Raw genomic sequence first — 21,358 nt, forward strand, 5'->3', positions numbered from 1 at the left:
GACCTTTTGTGTTGGATCTATTTGGGAATCTCTGAGCTTCCTGGGTCACATTGTCCCTCTCTCTCTCAAGATATGAGAAGTTTTCAGCTGTTATTTATTTAAATATATTTTCAATGTCTTTTCCTATTTATTCACCTTCTAGAACTTACATAATCTGAATATTGGTTCACTTAATGTCTCAGAAGTCTTGTATGCCTCTTCATTCTCTTTAATTTTTTTTCTTTTGTTGTCTTACTGGGTTATTTCAAAAGACCTGTCTTCAAGTTCCGAAATTCTTTCTTCTTGATCCAGTCAACAGTTGAAGCTGTTGATTGTAATCTTTATTTTATTCATTGAAATCTTCAGTTCCAATATTTGTTTGGTTCCATTTTATAATACCTGTGTCTGTTGAATTTCTTATTCTGATGATCAATTGTTTTCCTGATTTCACTGAATGGTCTATTTGTATTCTCTTATATCTCACTGAGTTTCTTTAAGATAATTATTTTGAGTTCATTTATAGGCATTTCATAGATTTTCTTTTTTGGAGTCTGTTACTGGAAAATTATTGTGTTCCTTTGGAGGTGTCATGTTTCCTTGCTTTTTCATACATCTTGTGTCCGTATGGTGATATCTGCACATCTGGTGTAGCAGTTGCCTTGTCTCATTTTATCGAGTAACTTTCATAAAGAAAGAATTTTTCCTGTAGATTTGTCCTATAGTGTTGGTTGGGTAGTGTTTTGGCTTTGGTTCCAGGGGGGTGCAATAGTGTAGTCTCTGTGTGACTTTGTTTGGTGTATTCAATGTTAGCAGTGTCTGCAAGTGCCTCAGTGGCCTAGGCTGCAAGAGTTTGTGGAGGCCATGGTGCAGCTTTGCAAAGTGTAGTGGGCCCCCAGTGGGCCAGATCTCTGGCCCCTGATAGGGCTCATAGGCCTTTGGTAGCTCTGTTTCTGGAGTGTGTGAGGTTTCCAGAGGTGGCAGACTCTGAATGGGCCAGTCCTTAGGTCTTGGGGGTTGCACAGATGTTCAGTGGCTTGGCCACTGGAGTGGGTGAGGTTGCCACCATTGGTAGGCCTTGGGTGGGCCAGTCCTCTGGCCTCTGGGTGAGGTGTGTGGTGACATAGCTGCTGGAATGAACAGGGTCACTGGCAGTGACAGACCCTGAATGGGCTGGTGCTTGGGCCCCTGATGGGGCGTGTGTGAGCACATGGTGGCTATGTCACTGGAGTGGGTGATTTATCAAAAAAAATAGTCAGCTTACAGAATGGGAGAAAATATTTGCCTATTATAGATCTGATGAGACTTATATCCAGAATTTCTACAGAACTCTTACAATTCAATAACAAAAGACAACCTAATTCAAAAATGGGCAATGGATCTGAATAGTCATTTCTCTAAGGAAAATATACAGATGGCCAATAAGCACATTAAAAGATAGTCAGCATCATCAGTCATTAGGGAAATACAAAGGAAAACCACAATGAGATACTTCACACTCACTGGGATGGGGAAAAGTAAACAAAACAAAACAATAACTACAAAACAAAACAAAACAGAATGTAATGAATATTGGTGAGGTGTGGAGAAATTAGAACGTTCATACATGGCTGGTAGGAATGTAAAATGGTGCAGCCAAAGTGGAAAAAAATAGTTTGGTGGTTCCTCGAAAAGTTAAACCTAGTATTATCATAAGACCCAACAATGCTACTCCTAGGTGTATTAATTTGTTCTCAAGCTGCTAAGAAGAAATACCCAAGACTGGGTAATTTATAAAGAAAAAGATGTTTAATGGACTCATAGTTCCCCATGGCTGGGAAGACCTCACAATCATGGCGGAAGGTGAAGGAGGAGAAAAGGCACGTCTTACATGGTGGCAGGAAAGACAGCATTTGCAGGAGAACTGCCCTTTATAAAACCATCAGACCTCATGAGACTTATTCACCATCACAAGAACAGAACAGGAAAAACCAGCCACCGGGATTCAATTACCTGCCACCAGGTCCCTCCCACAACACGTGGGGATTATAGGAGCTACAATTCAAGATGAGGTTTGGGTGAGGACACAGGCAAACCATATCATTAGGTATATAGTTAAGATAATTGAAAAGAAGAGTTTAAACAAATCTTGTACACGAATGTGCAGGCAGCCATATTCTCAATAGCTAGAATGTAGAAACAACCCACTGTCCTCCAACTGATAAGTAGATTAACAAGATGTGGCATATGCATACAATGGGATGTTATTCAGCTATGAAAAGGAATAAAGTACTGATTCACGCTACAACAAGGAAGAACCTTGAAAATATTATGCTAGCTGAAAGAAGCCAGACACAAATGGCTACATATTGTATGGTTGTATTTATATAAAGTGTCCAGAAGAGGCATAGAGATAGAAAGCAAATTAGTGGTTGTCACGTGCTGGAGGAGTCGGGGTAAATGGAAAGGCCAGTGACTACTCAATGGGCACAGGGTTTTTTTTTGGATGATAAAGATATTCTAGAATTAGGTAGTGGTAATGGTTGCAAAACATTGTGAGTGTACTAAACACCGCTGAATTGTACACTTTAAAATGTACTAAAAAATTGTACACTTTAAAATGACTAAAATGGTGGATTTTATGTTATATGAATTTTACCTTAATTTTAAAAATATACAAGGAGAGAACAAGCATTTTAATTCTTATTTTATGTGCAGCATTATGCTAGTCATTTTCCTTTTCTTATTGATTCAAATGGATATTTGTCCATAAACACATCATAACTTAATTGAAAGAAAATTTCCAAACTGGACTTTAAACTTTTGAATTTTCTGGGATTCTACCTCTTCTGTGAAGCCTTTTTTGAGCTCTCCTAAGGCAGAACAAATGGCTCCATTTTATGTAATACTTCTTTACCTTTTTCAGGCTTCCATTATTGCACATATTATGCTTTGGCTTTATTATTTACATTTGTAATTTGTTTTTGCCTTGTAACATGTTTGTTGTTCTCTTTTACTAGTTTATGAGCTCTTCAAGATTGGGCCTTGCCCTTTGTGTTTTCATTTCTGGAGCCTGGAATATCACTCAGCACAAAGTATATACTCAATAAAGGTTTTCCTGGCCAGGTGGGTTTACATATTTGGTTTCTATAAGCACTACATTAATGGCTCCTAAAATAGCTATGTCTGTTTGACTTGTCTGTACAACAGTCAGCATTCATTTCCCAGAATGAAACTAGGTCACATCTGGGACACATGAAAAGTTTTAAGAAGAGTTGTGTTTGAAATACAAAACCCTGAAGTGTATACCAAAGACAACCTGATCATGCCAAAAAATTATAACTGATAAAAACTTTATTTCATTATTATATTTTTGGTCTTTGCTCTTTTACTTCTTTATTAAGTTTATAGTAATAGAATGATTTACACATGTTGAAAATCAAAGCAGGATGAAAAAGGCAAAAAGCAAAGCAAAACATTTTACTTTATGAGTCTCTTACTTTGTGAATTCTCTCCTAGGCTGGTTATTTTGTTTGGTTCTGAAGACACTGTGTGCACAAAAAATCCAAGACATCTCCATTCCTCTGTAAAAAACAAAACAAATAAACAAACAAAAAGCTTGTGCTCAAAAGAGAAATTTAAAAATTTTTTAAATATCTGATGCTTTTATCGGGTTTTCTGCTTTCTCGATAAAGAGGATCTGAGTGAAAGGGTCTCTCCTGACAGCAATAACAAGTAGAATAATTTTTTATTCTACTTTTTTTTGTCTTAATTTTTGATTTTACTTTCCTATTGCCCTGATTTCTTTATCACTGTATATTACCTATATTTTCTTCCGTATCATTTTTGATGAAGTGAATGATAAACAAATGAATAAATAGTTCTATAACCTTGAGCCTATGCTTAATCAGCCTTTTCTGTAATAGAGAGCCATTACTGTCACTATATAGGGGTTGTGAACCCCCCAGTTCCACCCCTAAACACACATATCCATGATCTCTGCTTTAGAGTTTGTTTTACAATCACAGCCTTTTTGTAACCCAGGAGCCACTACCAATCAATTAGTATTGACAGAAGAATTAAAACCAATTTGATATGCTTGGTGTAATATGACCAGTAAATTAACTGATAATATTGTAGGATCTTTAATATGGTAATGCCCTATGGAGAGCAGCGACTGTGTTTAATAGAGGACATTCAGAAAGCTTTTAACCCAAGCTCCTTGAATGTGATGAGCATCATTATAGTCTGAATGCTTCCCAAACTTCAAGTACTTAAGTAGATGGCAAATTGAGCAATATGTGAATGCACGCCCTCTTCTAATAATTATTTTTTCTCCCCCAGACTTAAATTTGTGGCATTATTCCAAGGATATCTCAATGGTTGCTTTTTTTTTAAGTGCTATACTATTTGGTTCTTTCATCCTAGATAAAGACCTATTTGGCCTTATTAATATGATTAGCTCCAATAAAGCTGTAGGGTCACAATTCCATTATCTAATATCCTGAAGCAGCACTACAACACCATTCAGGAGAGAGTGGAATTAATTTAAGCAATTCAAGACTTGGATTCTATTCAAGACCATTCATTGAAGGTTTCCAAAGAACAATTTAAAGAAGCTTTGCCCATAAGATTATAATGACATGAGTCACTATAATTATCAAAATGTTACTGATGTATAAATTTCTTATAGTTTTATAAATATTTATAGATTATGTGTTTTCACATATATTTTCTCATAACTCAAGATAAAGCTTTAACAAGTTTCCTTTTAACATACATATCTCCCTATGTGTGTATAAATATATAATCAAGAGTTTGATTCTGTGGGGGAAGTATCAAAACTGGCTGATGTGCATCATTAAGATATTCTTTAAGCAAACCAGTCACCTTCTATTCTGTTGTGTGAAATTCAGGTGCATTGGTCTGTGAGCCTTGCTTAAGCTGACAGCCTGGCACTTTCTGTTTCTCCCCAAGTTGAGTATATGAGACTCTGACATTGACACAGATATGGCTATTTCAGCTTCAGAAACATTCTATTCTTTGACATATTTGAGAATTAAAATTAAGAAAATGTTCCTGATTTTTAATGGAATCAGGAACATTTTCTTAATTTTAATTCTCAAATATGTCAAAGAATAGAATGTTTCTGAAGCTGAGATAGCCAGGAAACAACAGGTGCTGGAGAGGATGTGGAGAAATAGGAACACTTTTACACTGTTGGTGGGACTGTAAACTAGTTCAACCATTGTGGAAGTCAGTGTGGCGATTCCTCAGGGATCTAGAACTAGAAATACCATTTGACCCAGCCATCCCATTACTGGGTATATACGCAAAGGACTATAAACCATGCTGCTATAAAGACACATGCACACATATGTTTATTGCGGCACTATTCACAGTAGCAAAGAGTTGGAACCAACCCAAATGTCCAAAAACGATAGACTGGATTAAGAAAATGTGGCACATATACACCATGGAATACTATGCAGCCATAAAAAATGATGAGTTCATGTCCTTTGTAGGGACATGGATGAAACTGGAAAACATCATTCTCAGTAAACTATCGCAAGGACAAAAAACCAAACACCGCATGTTCTCACTCATAGGTAGGAATTGAACAATGAGAACTCGTGCACACAGGAAGGGGAACATCACACTCCGGGGACTGTTGTGGGGTTGGGGGAGGGGGGAGGGACAGCATTAGGAGATATACCTAATGCTAAATGACGAGTTAATGGGTGCAGGAAATCAACATGGCACATGGATACATATGTAACAAACCTGCACATTGTGCACATGTACCCTAAAACCGAAAGCATAATAAAAAAAAAAAATATTTTCTTCCAAAAAAAAAAAAGAAAGAAAATGTTCAAGATTCTGACCCCTTTCAATCTAGTATCTTCCTTGATTTTGTTCTTTTCCATGTTCTTTCCACTGTTCCAATTGTTTCAAAGATGAACAACAAACATTTGAAGATGTTTTTACGTTTTAAAGTTTGCTCCTTTATCACTTCATTATATTTCCATATCATCCTGTGTAGTACTATCAAGACTCACATTTTCCCAATGAAAATATTCATGTTCTGACATTCAGAACCAGACATGCTCCAGGAGGACTGGCAGACCCAATGGTGCCATGCTCACTGGTGTTCACCATTTATTATAGATTGAAAGATATCTGTGGACAACCCATTCCAGATATTGTGAGGAATACAAAGATATACAGAACACTTCAGTAAATGTCCTCTGTGCTCCAGGAGGAATTTGAAGGCACCATACTTCTTACTTCCAAGGCCCTCCCAGGTGCTATTTTCTCTGCTTAGAAGACTTTTGGGGCACAGTGGCTCATGCCTGTAATCTCACTACTTTGGGAGGCTGAGGCAGGATTATTGCTTGAGCCCAGGAGTTCAAGACCAGCCTGGGCAACATAGTGAGACCCCGTCTGTACAAAAAAATTTAAGGATTAGCCAGGTGTGGTGGCCTGTGCCTGTGGTCCCAGCTACTTGGGAGGCGGAAGCAGGAGGATTGCATGAACCTGGGAGATCAAGGCTGCAGCGAGCTTTAACTGCACCATTGCACTCCAGCCGGGGTGACAGAGTGAGACACTGTCTGTAAAAATAAAAATAAAAAAAGACTCACCCTAACTTTTCTGAACTCTTCTTTGCTTCTCTAAACTCCATGAAGTGAGTATCAGCTCTGCATTAACTACTGTATTCCCTGTCACTAGCAAAGTACACTGGTAAATGCTCATTTAGTATTTTTTGAATGATTGAGCTCAGCCTATTATCTTGTTGCCTCTTGCTGCCCCTGTAGTAATTATATTTCGTTGCTGCCCTTGTAATTATAGCACACATTTCTCTTGCTCTTAGAGTCCATACCGTTGTTTCTGCTTGACTCTGAAACAAACTCTTGAAAAACAGAAGACACAGAAGATCTCAAGAGTGTTTCCCCATGACAATTTATATTAAAACTCTGTCTGGGCCCACTGTCAGTTCAAAATAAGAAGAATCAATAAGAGACAACACTGGGAACTAAACATAAAACCTGTTGGAATTCACTGGTTAAATAAAATTAAGTTGGGCATGGTGGCCCATGCTTATAATCCCAGTACTTTGGGAGGCCAAGGCAGGAGGATTGCTTGAGGCCAGCAGTTTGAAGCTGCTGTGAGCCATGATCATGCCATTGCACTCCAGCCAGGGCAACAGAGTGAGACCCTGTCTCAAAGAAAAACAATTCACCAGTTTCTGACTTTTCTAAATAGAAATAATAGAATTATGTATTGTATCCTGTTTACAAGATTTTCAACTACATTATTTAATTAGTTACATTCAGCATATAATATCTATGACAAAGTTAGAATAAAGTTATTACTTCTAAAATGAGCAAAATATAATCAAAAGCCTTAATGCGAAGAAATATCGTAATTGTATTATATATTCATGTTTTTACATTGGTGTAAGATATGTACATTTTAAACCTATGAAACAGTGACATAATCATCTTCATAATCTTCTATTCAAACGTTTGCACATTTCTGGCATGAGCACAGTGCCGAGCATAGAGTGGGTGTTTGACAAATGTTTTTGAGCTAAGTGAATACATATACTATTACCGATATTTGACAAGAACTTTATGGTGTGCAAAGCCATTGTTTCATCTGAACCTCATAAGAATGCAGTGAGTTGGGTAGAGAAGTGATTACCACCAACTCTACCTTAAAGTTGAAAAAAAGAGTGAGCCAAAGGGATTAATTAATTTGTCGAAGTTCACACACAGCTATTATGTGGTATGGCTGCATTTCAGATCCAAGTCTTGGGTGTCTAAGTCTCAAGTCTATTCTGACTTCACTTCCAAACTTAAATTATTTATGTACGGTGAAAAAACCAAAAATTCCTTAACATTTTAAATGGCATTCAGTATATTTCTAAAATATCAAAATAAAATTGCTCTAATTTTATTAAAATTAGAGAATCATATATCTACATAGAATAGACACTAGTAAAATAAATTTAGCACCTGAAAATAATTGAAAAATTTGTCTTAGGACTAAAATGAGAGGAAAGCACAGAATATGTGAAGCAAAAGCAATCATGTTGTTAGTGAACTGTCAGCATCTCTTAGTACCGATGAGTGAATAATTATCACAAAAGGAAAGAAAAAATAAACCATTATCAAGCCCGCCTGTAATAGTGTTCCTCTGGGGATAATTATTTGTCTTTATTGCATTCTAATAGTACTACTTTACATATTGTATAAAACCCTTCTATTTTTATCTTTATATTTGATCCATGCTTTTAAAAATCCACGCTTTTAATAAACAAATTGTTTTCTTAATGTGTTTTGAACTTAGTTGAACAACAGACCATTGTTTATTCATTTGGTTCTACAATCAATAAACATTTAATAACTTTACAGTAATTAGAGCTGTTCAGAAAAAAACAGAGCAACCTCAGGGGTTCCTTGTCACCAGAATCCTCATGCTGAGGCTGTTACTGGTGTTAAAGAGAAAAGCAATTTATGAAGTGGCAGAAAATACTTCTTTTTTTTTTCTTTTGCTAATTTTTAAAAATGGTAAAACTGTTCTAATTTCAAAAACATCTTCAATTAGCTTACAATAAAAGTACTGGCATAGTAAAATAATTCTAGCATACTATAAAGGCAACTAATCAATGAAGGGGAAGGCGAGAACTATTTTATCATGATTTCATAGCTGAGGAAAATACAATTGTGTGTGTATTAAATGTAGTCATGAGCTCCTTGGCAGCTGAGGAATAGAGGGAAACACTGTTCTTAATATTTAGTAGATCCTGGAGTTCTGGGAGGCATCAGATATAGTTCCTAGAAAAGACTGAGTGAATGAACAAATAATGTAAATGACAGCAAATTTTATAATAAAAGTATACAAGTATTTTTCATATAAGTCATTTTATAGTTGTGGCCTGGTGAAATCCAAAGACCAGAAAGATAAGACTCTAGTGTGGACCAGAGTGAGGTGGCCAACTGTAAAGCTTCTTGGAGATGGGTGCCTGCAGGGAAAAGCTTATGGGTGGTGGGGTGGGGATTGAGGAGCTGAGGAAATTGAGGAGGTTTCCACTTCACATGATTCTACAACGCTATGTGAAGTAGAATGCACCTCCCTCCTCTTTTAAAAACCCTTCAGTGGCATTCCATTACAATCATGACAATATCTGAACTCCTTATCATGGCCTTCAAGGCCTTATGTGATCCAGCCTTGCCTTGGCACCCTTGTGGTCACATATCCCCTGGATCATTCCACTCTCACCACGATGGACTTCATCCAACTCTTCAAACATTTTGAGCACTTGCTATTTAGTGTTCTTTAAAATGATGGTTTTTCTACCTGTAATGCTGTCTCTCCGCCCTTTCACTTGGCTAACTCCTAGTCATTGAATAGATTTCACCTTAAGTATTTCACTGCAGAGAAGACCCATCTTGACTTCTACCTAACCCCATTTGTATTAAATCATATCTATAACCCTTTTATAAAGAGTCTGGTATTTTCCTTCATAGCATTTATAACAACCCATTTGTGCTTTTATTTATTCGAAGTCTTTTTATGTGTATATACATGGGTTAGTATATATACATACATGTATTTTCTATCTTTTCCCACTGAGAGAAACTAGAAGCACTTCCGGCACCCAGATCTTGGTTTCTGATACCATTCTCCAATAAAAGGAACCAGTGTTCTTTGGAGAAATGGCTGGTTCTAGGGCAGGGGTGGGAAAATCCAAGATAAGCCTGGGGCATTTTTGTAGTGACAGAATGCAAGGAAGGGCTCAACAAAATGGGGACATGTGAAAAGGGCATAGTAGTCAACCTGAAAAAGCTCCCATTGGCCAAAGCTAGGCAGTGGGAGCTCTAACTTGTTGCCCCAGTTAGGGAAACAAAATAAATGACAGTATTGGAATATAACCTAAAAAATAAAATGAATATTCACGAATGTTTACTGATTGATAAATGATTGAATAAATAAATAAATGGAGGAGAAAGGACAAATATTTCCTGCCGAATTCCAAATGATAAAGGTAGTTGCTGCCTCCTCCATGAGGTGGAGCTTAACACTGCCTCCCTTGTGAGGGCTGGCTTTAGTACTCACTTCTAACTAACAGAATATGAAAAGGGAAAGATAGAAACTTTACAGCAGAGAAATCTGCCATATATCACCTTAGCTAAATTAATAAGGTTAACATCATCAATGATAGCTCATGTTTATAGCTTGTATCCTTGATGTGATGTGGTGAGAAGGGCACTTTGCCACTATGTCATTTGTCCAAAATATCCAGAACTCTAGTCTACTTATACGAACACATCAGACAAATCCAAATGGGGGAACTTTGTATAAAATGCCTAACCAATCCTTTTTTTTTTTTTTTGAGATGGTGTTTCGCTCTTGTCACCCAGGCTGGAGTGCAATGGTGTGATCTTGGTTCACTGCAACCTCCGCCTCCTGGGTTCAAGTAATTCTCCTCCTCAGCCTCCCTAGTAGCTGGGATTACAGGTGCCCACCACCACGCCCAGCTAATTTTTGTATTTTTAATAGAAACAGGGTTTCACCATGTTGGCCAGGCTGGTCTCAAACTCCTGACCTCAGGTGATCCACCCACCTCAGCCTCCCAAAGTGCTGAGATAACAGGCGTGAGCCACCAGGCCTGGCCCTAATTAATAATTTACAAAGGTGTCAAGGTCACAAAAAACAAAGAAAGTCTGAGAAACTAAGGAGATATGATGATTCAATGCAACATGGTGCCCTGGATTGGATCCTGGAAAAGGAAAACATTAATCAAAAAATTGGTGAAATTTGGTTAGAGTTTGTAATTTAGTTAGTAGCATTGTACCAATGAAAGTTTCTTAGTATTGATAAATACTGTATGGTTGTGTGAGACGTTAACATTAGGGGAAGCAATGTGAAGGGTATATGGAACTCTCTGTATTGTTTGCAAGTCTTCTGTAAAACTAAAATTATTACAAAATGAAAATTTAAAAATGTCTTCTCCTAAACTTTATTTGCAGGGATGATCTCTGTGTTGCTCACTACTGTATATGCATTTTTGGAACAGTGATATATGGTGGGTAAAACTTTGGCTTCTGGAGGCTGGATGCATGTTTGATTCCTGGCCCTGCTATTTATGAACTATGTGACTGGCAAGTTTCTCAAGGACTTCTTGTCTCAGTTTCCTCATCTATAGAAGGGGCATAAGGTTGTTGCGAGAATTGGAGGGCTTAATTTATATAAAACACATACAACAATGCAAGGTTAGTTATTATGGGTATAATTTCCATTTAATATGTCATTGTTGAATGAGTGAATAAATGATTCAGGGCTTTTTGCTAAGTGTGAATTCAAGTCAGAGAGAATATCTGAAGAACAGGCAGGATATAGAGTAGTTTGTTTACAGTGGAATGGAGGCCCTGTAAGGCATAGCTGGTGGGTTGGCACAAGGATGGCAGAAGGATAAGGAAAAATTGCGGGGCATGTAACCCAGGATTGATACTGTTATGGAAGTGTGTATGAGGGCTTTGTGTTTGGAGCAGTGGTGAAGGTTGACAAACAAGGGCAATTGGTCTCTCCTGGGCATATTGCCTTCAAATTGGTTCTTCACTTTCTCCTGCTCTGCTCTGTATTTCAGGGGACTGACCCTTGAATTCTGCATATTTGGCCAGTGGGAGGCACTGGTGGGACACTAGAACGAGGGAAGAGGGGAGAAGCTGGAATATTTCTCCCCTCCCTCTGTGTCTTGGGCAGCAACTCCACAGCAGCGCCATCTCCAGAACAGTCCTGCCAGGGTGCCAGCTTCGCCTAGGGGCCAGTAACACTGCCCCCTCCTCTGTCCCTCTGGCCTAGGGTCTTAGTGGTTCCCTTCAGTTATGATTCTCTGGGTTGCCTCACTACCCCATGCTTAGCTCTCAGTTCCTCCACTTCTGTGTAATTAATTCCCAGTTTTAAAATCCCTGTTATGAATACTCAGCTGGCAGCTATTTCCTGCTTTGACTCTGACAGAAACAAAAGGCACGATGGAATTCCCTGTCTTCCAGCCTGACTTAAACTCAGGGGAAAAGATTTATCAGTGCTACCACAGACAGAAATGCTGGCTGCTTTCCTAATTGCTGGTTATAGGGTCAGGGTGCTGTGACCTGGCCTGGGCTTCAGAGCATTGGAAAGCTTAGAAGGAGGAGGTGCTGATGAGAGCCCGTTTAGGCGTATATCATGCACCACTGCCTTATGGAGAGTCCTGGACAGAACTGGATCTGATGGAAGGGAAAGATCTGATGGGAGGAGAAGGTCCTGGAATCTCAGCGATGCAACAGCCAGAACCAGTGTCACATCCACTGGGGGTTATGTGGGCTGAAGAGCTCCTTCTGCCTAAGTGTGCCAAGTATTGGAGTCAGGGGTATCCACATTACTCCAGCCCCTTTAAGTACACGTGGCATACTCGCTGGACTTCATACAAAAAGACATTACTATCGTCAGCATTTTGTCTGGATGATGATAGTGAGGCAGCCATATGAACTACCTCTCACTTGAGTTCTTGCTTTCTGTCTTCCTCACCTGGGCTCCATACCTTACATCCATTGCTCACCTGGCCCATTGGAAGAACAATCTGGCTTGGCCAGCTGTCTTGCCTTTGACCTCAGTATCCCTTGCAGGTATAATTCCAGCATTTATTTTTCAGCTTCTTATGCTTCCAGCACAGTGAGGTAGGACTCTACTTCCGCACACCCACTTAGCACATACCCAGGGACCTCCTCTTACTTGATTTTATCCTTAAAATATAGGAGACCAAATGAAAGATGGGATTGGTGAGTCTAAGATGAGACTGGCAGCAATAGTCAGGCAGAGGGATGGAGGCAAAAAGGCTAGCCAAGAAGCTGTTAGATGTGGTAAGAACCTAGACTCCAAGAGTGGAAGAGGTGAAGGTGTATGGGAAGATGCCACCCTAGATTTAGATGCAGGGTGGAAGGATTTGGCTGAATATATTTGCAGAATATATGATTTGATGACTAGTGTCTTGCAGAGTTATCTAATGGATATGTACAAATTAAATATGTTCATATTTAAGGACTACTCATGGATACATACACACATATTTATTAATCCACTGTAATCATAATTTTTTATACCAAGAGATGTCTTTTAAAGGTAAAGAATGGTAATATTTAATTACAATCACAAATTATAGCTTGCAGAGGAGCCAATTCATTCCTTTCAACCCCAATCAGATGGTTACATAACCATCTTTGCCTGTCTGAGGGACAGTAGCAGTGACAAGAAGTAGATTAAGTGTGGGGGCTTTAGTTCCTCCACAATTTCTGCTGACTTTACCTCTCAATTCTCTGATCGAAACAGTTCACATTTCCTATGGAAAGGGCTTTGTAAAAGCAGTTTTATTACAAGTTGGCTAGCTTCTCCTTTCCACCATATTAAGTCCCCTAAGCAATTCCTTTATAGAAATTCTAGATTCTCTACTGAAAGTAGTATTTTGTAGTCATAAAATATTGATCCCTTCCCTTACAATTTGTAGTTTATTTTAAAATACTAACATTAGGTAATGGTTCTGACAACCAGTAGTCATTTGCAGTACTCTCAAGTAAGTCTCAATCACCTCTGCCTTCTACACCTCTCTGTAAAAGCAGCCTTGGCAGTATGCACGTCGCCAGAGGTGGCTGTTTGACGAAGAGTAATGAAAAATGCATCACCACAGGCTGATACTGAACAGTTATCTGCTCAACCTACACAGTAGCCTGTTCTTAGCTAAGAGTCAGGAAGAAGATGTACCTGGCATGCAGCATGGTGAAGAGCATGGATTTTGCATTTGTGCAGACCTAGTACGAGTCCTGGCTTTACTATTTACTGGCTCTGAGACGACTGGTAATTTATTTATTTAACATCTTGGTTAAATAAATAACAAAGTATTCATCTACAAAAATGAGGATAACAGTATATTCCTTACAGTGTTTCTTTAGGAGATTAAATAAGTAGTAGGGTCTGATCTGGTCTGTCTGGCATTCCATGACTTGCTATGGTTGGTGATGGTGTTTTTAGGTGCATTTCCTGAAGGATGTTCCCGCTCATTCCTGTTCCCCAGGGCCTCCTCCCACAGGTAGCATGAGGTTAAAGCCATCATCAGATTTAGTGTTTTTTTAACGTCACCTGCATGTTAGAATCACTTGCGGAGCTTTTCAAACATACCAATGCCGGGTGATTCCAATATGCAGCTAGGAGTGAGAATCCTTAGGTTAGAGGGACTATGGATCTAAACTTGGATGGCAACTATTATGATTCCTTGTGCTCTTCAAATTTGAGAAAACTGCCTTTTATTCTTCCTTTCTGGTGAGGAACATGGATTCCTCTAAAGAAAATTATAGTTTGATATCACTGTAAATTTAGATGCAGGTGGAAGGATTTGGCTGAACATATTTGCAGAATATATAATCTGATGAGCAGTATGTTGCAGAATTATCTAGTGGGTAAGTATAAATTATGTTGATATTTAGGGACCAGTCATGAATGTTTATACATATATAAACACACACATTAATTTATCCATTGTAGTCATAGTTTTTTGATACAAAATTGTCTGCCTTTGGTCAGTGGAAGATCCTTCAACGTGGCCCTAATGTTATCTTAGTGTGATGCAATAGTCTTTGATAGCTTCTTTGCTCTCACTTACAATGAGATGTCCCAGGCTTATCTTGTACACTTCTCGTCTTCAATATGGTGCTGGCAGTTTCTACAAGGGAACTCGATTTTTTTGGTATTTAGACACTAACATCTTTACCCTTTGATTGCTAATTGATATTGGCCTGTCAATGCTTCTATGTATTCTTGGTGAAAAGAGCTAGCAATTTTACAAAGAAAAAAACAACAAAAATTGATACTGTTATTTCCTATTCAAATTAAAGATTATAGTGTTTTAACTTTTTATATTTGTATGCCTTTTATTTCAGGCTAAAAATCTTGATTTCTAAAGATGTAAACATTTGCTTTATGAAAAATATATCCTAGTATATTTTTAAAATATGAATACTAATATTATTACTAAGAATAAGATTATCAAATGTATTTAATTGTATCCTTGGTATATATCCTATGAGGTATGGGAAGATAAAAGTACAGTTTTAAAAACTGAAGTAATTATTTTCTTTGTAGTTATGCCACAACTTAGTATAAATTTAAGTATACTGTACCTTTAATAATGAAAAGTAGTCAGATAGGATCTGTTACCTATGGGGGAGGGAATTTTGACATCACAGAGTTGAGGGCTGTGAAAGGAGAAAAATGAAACCATTTAATGAATATACCACATCAAGTTCAGACTGACTGATACGTATGTTAAACTTATTTTAAAAAGGAAAAAAGAAAAAAACCAAGGGCAGAAAATTGATGGAGAATTGAAAGAGAGCTTGGGACAGTTAAATCCACATGTGTCTTCTGTCTGGAGATAAAAATATAATGTTCGCTTGGTTATTCATTATAAGTGCCAAACTCCATTATTACTGAGTCTTCTTCTGCTTCAAATCATACATTTATTTGGGAGTTGTAAAACATTATAATTCCCAAAGTGGCGCTCCTTTCCATCTGGTTAATATCTAGTGCCCCGAAAGCTACTAAAAGGAACTTCCCCACTGCCTTGCTGTTTGCACTACACTTATGAGAATGCCAATGACTGCACTTAGGCTGGTGCTCAATACTCCCAAAGCCACCATCCCAGATGCCAGAGCAGAGGCTGGCACACTACAGCCTGCACGCCACATTGCAGGACCACCTGTTTTTGTAAATAAGGCTTTATTGGAACACAGCACTGCCCATTCATTTACATATTGTCTGTGTCTGCCTTCTTGTTACAATGGCAAAGTTAAGCAGTAGTGAATGAGATCAAATAATATGAAAGGCCAAAACATATTTACTATCTAGCCCTTTCCTAAAAAACGTTTGCTGACTGTATAGCAGTGCAGCTCGTGTCTGGAGTATAAAGAGTTAAAAACATAGCCCCCCCCCCCCCACCCCCCACCCCCCACCCCCCAGCAGTAAATCTTCACTCTTTCTGAGCATTTTTAAGTGTCGAAAGGAGACTATATACTAATAGCATCACCAAGCATTCTTTTTGTTTTGATTTTTATTTCATGAGACCTCAGCTTTTCCCGCCTCTCCTCTCCTAGTCATAGGACACCACTGCCATGTAGTTTAAATGGGGCATCACATCGTCTGTCTCCTACCACTGATATTTTTAAAATCTCAGCTCCACCTCAGCCCCAATTATCTTTTGACACTCATAGGAGGTGGTTTAATGCCACTTACCAGTGTGTGACCTTGAGCAAGTAATTTCATGTCTTGGTACCTCAGTTTCTTCTTCAATAGAACAGGATATTATTTACTCTTGGGGCTATGGAGATGTAATGAAATAATGAAAGTTCTTGGAACAATTTGCATCCTAGAAAGGTGGTTATTATTATTGTTGCTGTTGATTAGTGTAAGGTAATGGTTAAGACCTTCAGCCAGACATCTTAGGTGATCTTGGGCAAGTTATTTAATTGCTCTGTGCTTCGTTTTCCTCATCTGTAAAATATAAATAACAGTGCTGCTGATCATTTCCGTTTGTTATGAAGATTAAGTGGGATCAGGCATAGACCAGAGCCTGCCCATGGTGAGCACTTATCCACTGTTAACTACTATTATTAGTTATTCCTGTTGGTATATTAACTGTTTATTCTTAAAACTAGAGTTGTGGTTATAGTATGAGAAACAATATTTTTTAAACATTGAGTTAAGTTTTTGTACAAATGTAAAAGGGTTTTGGGGAGAGTAAAATAATCAGAAAAAAACGAGAAGAGTAACACATTGTTATCTCATTCTACACTTACAGTCGTAAAGGTTTATTTTCTTAACTACTTCCTTACCAACTTAATCACCTTGTAACAAAATCAACATTGTATTTATTTCCTGTAGATTCCATAACCTCCCAGAATCTCTTTGTAAGTCTCTCTACAAAAAGAGCAGGTGAAATCAAGGCCAAATACATGTTCCTGGTATAAATAGTAGGAAGTCGATGAAATGTTTATTGTAAAAAGAGTAGGAATGAAACATATGCTTGAATACATATAAGCACAATATGTTCTCCAGCTCTATGTAGCACCTGTGTAGAACAGCTAAGCCATATGTTTCAGAAATTATACTTTAAAAATTACTATGTAGATGTAAAAAAGGAAAATGCACATTTGTACAAAAAATAAACATGTTTACTGTTAAAATAACTTCATGGTTTCTTCAAATCCTTTTTAATTGTAACAAGTTTTTATCTTGTAGTGTATGCAGAAACTTCTTACAAAACCATTAAAGTAAATAAACAGCTTAGAAGTATATTGTCAAAATGATATTAAAATATCTATACAAGGTTGAAATTTAAATCAGCACAACTTTAATGGAACTCATGACATTTAGTATTAAGAACTCCACATGTCACAAAATAGCTAATGTTAGCTACACTATCCTTTAGTATTTGCTTGATCTAAGGAAATAACTTTTTACTCTTTTTAGCGAAAGACCTAATAATATGTTAAGGTTGTCTGTGTTGTATGTATGGTTTAGGATTAGGGTGTGCACAAGGAGGGGAAGTAAGTTGGAGAGGCATGATATTCTTGGCCTGATATGTATTACTAGGGAGTTTCCTACCTGGAATATGGAATAGAGAAGGAAAACTTCAAGGTTAGAATGGATGGAAATACTAAATTTAAAAATGTGACAAAGAAATGCATGATTGTGTTACTAGTTAATAATTAGTTAATGTGACACTTGCTATCCCATTAGTTTGACCCATGGTCTGGAGCTACAATTTAATTTAACTGAAGGGACAACTTTCAGGTGAAACTTCTTATATTTCCGAGTAGAGGTCTTTTTGAGCCTATTTCTAATGACTAGTTTAAACATTGATAATTAGCAACATTCGCTCATGAGGCAATAATTTATATACTAGTGAATATCATTTTAATTCTGTAATTAGACAACCAAATTTTTAATAATAGGGGCTATCAATTTGCTGAATAAACCTTCCAACAGATAACATGAAAGAAAAACATCTATACGACTCAGGTGAAAACATGATAATTTGGTTAATTAGCCTTCAAAATACTGTGCTTGTTCCATTATGTGCAATGAAATGCTTTGTAAAAAAACTTTTCTAAAGGAGTAAGTCTGGCAAATGCTTCACAGGTAATTTTTCTCTAGGAAGCTCACAATGCACATGAGTATATTACAAGATTAGTATAAGACATTCTGTAGTAACAAGACATATTTAACTCAGTGTTTCCCAAACTTAGTTGGCCTTGGCTCTGTTTTAAAAATGAAATCTAGTGTTATTTTGGTAAATAGTGCTAGCTGCTTACACAAAAGCCATTCCCTCCCTCCGTGTTTAACAGAACCATGATTTCATTGGAACAGCAATATGCCCAGTCCCGGGGAAGGCATCATGAGTTCTCTATGCCAGTTTTAGCAATCCATAGTGGCTGGAGCGTGATGCAGAATCTGGCCAATGAAATCTAAGGAGAAGTCTGCTGGGAGGCTCTTCCTTGATCAGGAAAAACAACAACAAAAAGGATGGCATAGAGAGAAGATTCTCATGTTTTGGATGCTGTGAAAATAAGATGCCTTTAGAGATGACAGCGTCTTGTAATCAGAAGTAACAAACCTGAGGTCAATAGCTAGCTGATGGAGACTGGAGGAATAGGAAGATAAAAAGGGCTTGACTCTTTGATGGAACTGTTGAATCCACAAGTCGACTTGACGGGTGCCTGTCCCTGTAAATAACAACTATCTTATCATATTAATTTAGCTGTCAGATGGGTTATTATTACTTGCACCTAAACACCATTCCCACTAATACACCTTCTCTTGGGAAACCCTAGCATAGAATAAGAGAGTGCTCTCCTGACTTCTTGTGAGATGGGAAGCCCAACACATGCTAGTCAGGAAAGGGAGCATGATGGAGTTGTTCAGAGTTGGGACCACAGGGATCCACTTAACTGCAAATTTTGCCCCAAGCAAGACTGAGCCAGCTGTTCTGATCATAGCAAATTTAGCCTCTATATAGGTCAGTGTGGCCCTCATGGCATGAGGTACATCAGTTAGGATAGGACAGATTATGCTGAGGCAAGAAACAAACGTAAAACCTCAGTGTTTTCAACAAACAAAAGTGTATGTCTCATCAAGCCACATGTTCATTGTGCACTGGTTAGGGGCTCTGCTCACAGCCATCCTCTCTGGAACCAAGGCTGAGGGAGAATCCCCACGTGGAACATTTGCTGGTTGTTGTGTAGGAGAAAAGAAAGCTCTGAGGATTCTCACACTGACAATCAAAGACTTGGTCCAGAAATAACACACATAATTTCTCACAGCTCATTAAACAGATTGGTCACAAGATCCTTCAACCACAAGGAGACCAGAGAATGAAATACTATCTCATGCCATGGATCAGGAAGCATTCAGAGAACATCTTCAATAGCTGTCACTCACATCAACAGTGGTTGGCATAGAAGTTTCTAAACACAAAGTATGGTTTAAGGCTCTTGGATTTTTCTCTGGGAGGTCTGCCTGGGTTAAAACAAGGCCCAAGTTGTTGGCCAGAGAATTATAGGGAACTGGATTTGGCCCTTGGGGGAGATAGCTGATAAAAGCTAGATAACGTATCAGGATTTCATCTAGGTAGCCTTTCACATAACACTTGGCCCTAGCAGGGAAACTGGAGGGTAAATCAGATATGTATGGGTCAGTTCTTTGCTGGGTGTAGGTAGATAAGCCTTCCGTATGGTTTAACTTGAGATAGGGCTTTCTGGGGCCGGACGGGATGGGAGAAATGACTTATAAGTCAGACTAGCATGAAGGCAAATTTAACCTATGCTTAAAGGAGAGCCAAGGTTCTACCCAGAGATAGTTTCAAAAGTCAAATTTGAAGGAAGTGGTGAGCCAGAAATGAAATAAGTACATGAGGCTGAGTCTGGGAGGGTTTCAAACAGAATGAAATGTAATGTGAGGAATACACTGTGACAAATGGCTTAGAAATAATGCAGCAAACCAAGGGAGAAGAATCAATATTTACTTTTCTTTGTGCCTAGTGTAAGGATAGTGTGGCAGTATCAAGGGGTTCAAACCAGCCTGGGCAAACATGTTCGTACTTTCGGAGAGAAAGCTGCCATTTGGTGTGGCCCCAGGTGCTCGGGGCTTCATGGCAGAAAGACGAATTCCAGTCCTACTGGCTGGGAAGGGTTGAGGCTGGTCTGAACTGCATGTTCCCTACTGCCTGCCTCAGGCTAGGTTTCCTCTAGGTGGAATAAAGCTGAAGCTGCTGACAAAAGACTTTGAGTACCTGCAGCTTAGCAGAGCTGAGAAAGGCGGGGCTGGACATGTTTCAGCCTTCATTATTTCCACATGAGCCTTTCCACACACACCTGTCAATGGTGGCAGTCAATGGGCCACTGACACAAGATTTCCATGGTTCTCAGTTCTTTATATATGTTCCTTCTCTCTTCAACCCAGTGCTGGCCCCTGTATGCGCCATGCAACAGGGACCATTCCAGCACTCTTGACGTAGTAAGAGCTCAGTAACGGTTGGTGTTGTTGATGGAACACAGACGTTTACCTGTAGAAACTGGATATAAAGTTGTCCAACTTGACTGGAAGCCATACTTCTAGAAGTCCTATATAATAAATATGAATTAGTTGAGGAGAAAAATTGATATTTGTTACACTTCTACTTTATGTCAGGTACTATGCCAGACACTTTGCATATTATCCCATTTAATCCTCACATTAACCATGAGGCAGATTTGATTTTCTCCCACTTGATAGATAAGAAACAAAGACTAACAGGTTAACTGGTATGGATGAATTCATAAACTGCGTAAAGTAGTAAGTAATGAAGCTGTGATTTGAATACAGGACTCAATGATTCCATGGCTCAAGGCTTTGTCACTTTGCCTTTGCTTGCCAATAGAAATAATTCAGTACTTTGATCAACCGATGAGTTTCAAAAGGGGCCTCCTAGATATTTATACATCATGTTAATGAAGGGAAGCAGGGAAGAGAGAGTAATTAGGAAACTAATGAATCATCTGCTGTTGCACAAATAAGGTAATTTAATTTATTTAGGAAGAAGCAGCGGAGTGGTTCTGCATCTGTGTTCCAGCTACACAATCTTGGACCAGTCACTTAAACTCTAGGAGATGTGGTTTGAGTATTTGTAAACTGGGATCCCACTTTGTCAGGCTTACCCCACCAATTTATTATAAGGGGCAGATGAGATAATGTATGTGCAATCAATAGGGAAACTGTAAAGAAGTATTCAAATGGAAGGCATCCCTATTGATTTTGCCGAAATAACAGACACTAA

General features: G+C 38.3%; 1 protein-coding gene and 1 long non-coding RNA gene across 9 annotated transcripts in view; one reads left to right on the forward strand and one right to left on the reverse strand.

The window, feature by feature from the left end:
• LOC129458842 (uncharacterized) overlaps positions 1-21,358 on the forward strand; it is a 45,282-nt gene that overhangs the window by 22,794 nt on the left and 1,130 nt on the right. For 2 of the 3 annotated variants that reach the window (XR_008649745.2, XR_008649746.2), the window contains exons 5-6: positions 2,976-3,081; positions 6,827-8,291. This is a non-coding gene — a long non-coding RNA (uncharacterized lncRNA). Of the gene's footprint in view, positions 1-2,975; positions 3,082-6,826; positions 8,292-21,358 lie in introns of those variants that run through there. The other variant, XR_010114770.1, reaches the window with a different exon arrangement.
• FGGY (FGGY carbohydrate kinase domain containing) overlaps positions 17,195-21,358 on the reverse strand; it is a 456,399-nt gene continuing 452,235 nt past the window's right edge. For 5 of the 6 annotated variants that reach the window (XM_063613860.1, XM_063613861.1, XM_055235133.2 and 2 more), the window contains one exon: positions 20,049-20,666. In XM_063613860.1, the coding sequence (XP_063469930.1) occupies positions 20,468-20,666 (199 nt within the window). In that variant the 3' untranslated portion in view covers positions 20,049-20,467. Of the gene's footprint in view, positions 20,667-21,358 lie in introns of all 6 variants that reach the window. The other variant, XM_055235132.2, reaches the window with a different exon arrangement.

This window comes from Symphalangus syndactylus, chromosome 19 (genome assembly GCF_028878055.3).
Source record: "Symphalangus syndactylus isolate Jambi chromosome 19, NHGRI_mSymSyn1-v2.1_pri, whole genome shotgun sequence".
In the NCBI taxonomy this organism is placed as follows: Eukaryota; Metazoa; Chordata; class Mammalia; order Primates; family Hylobatidae; genus Symphalangus; species Symphalangus syndactylus.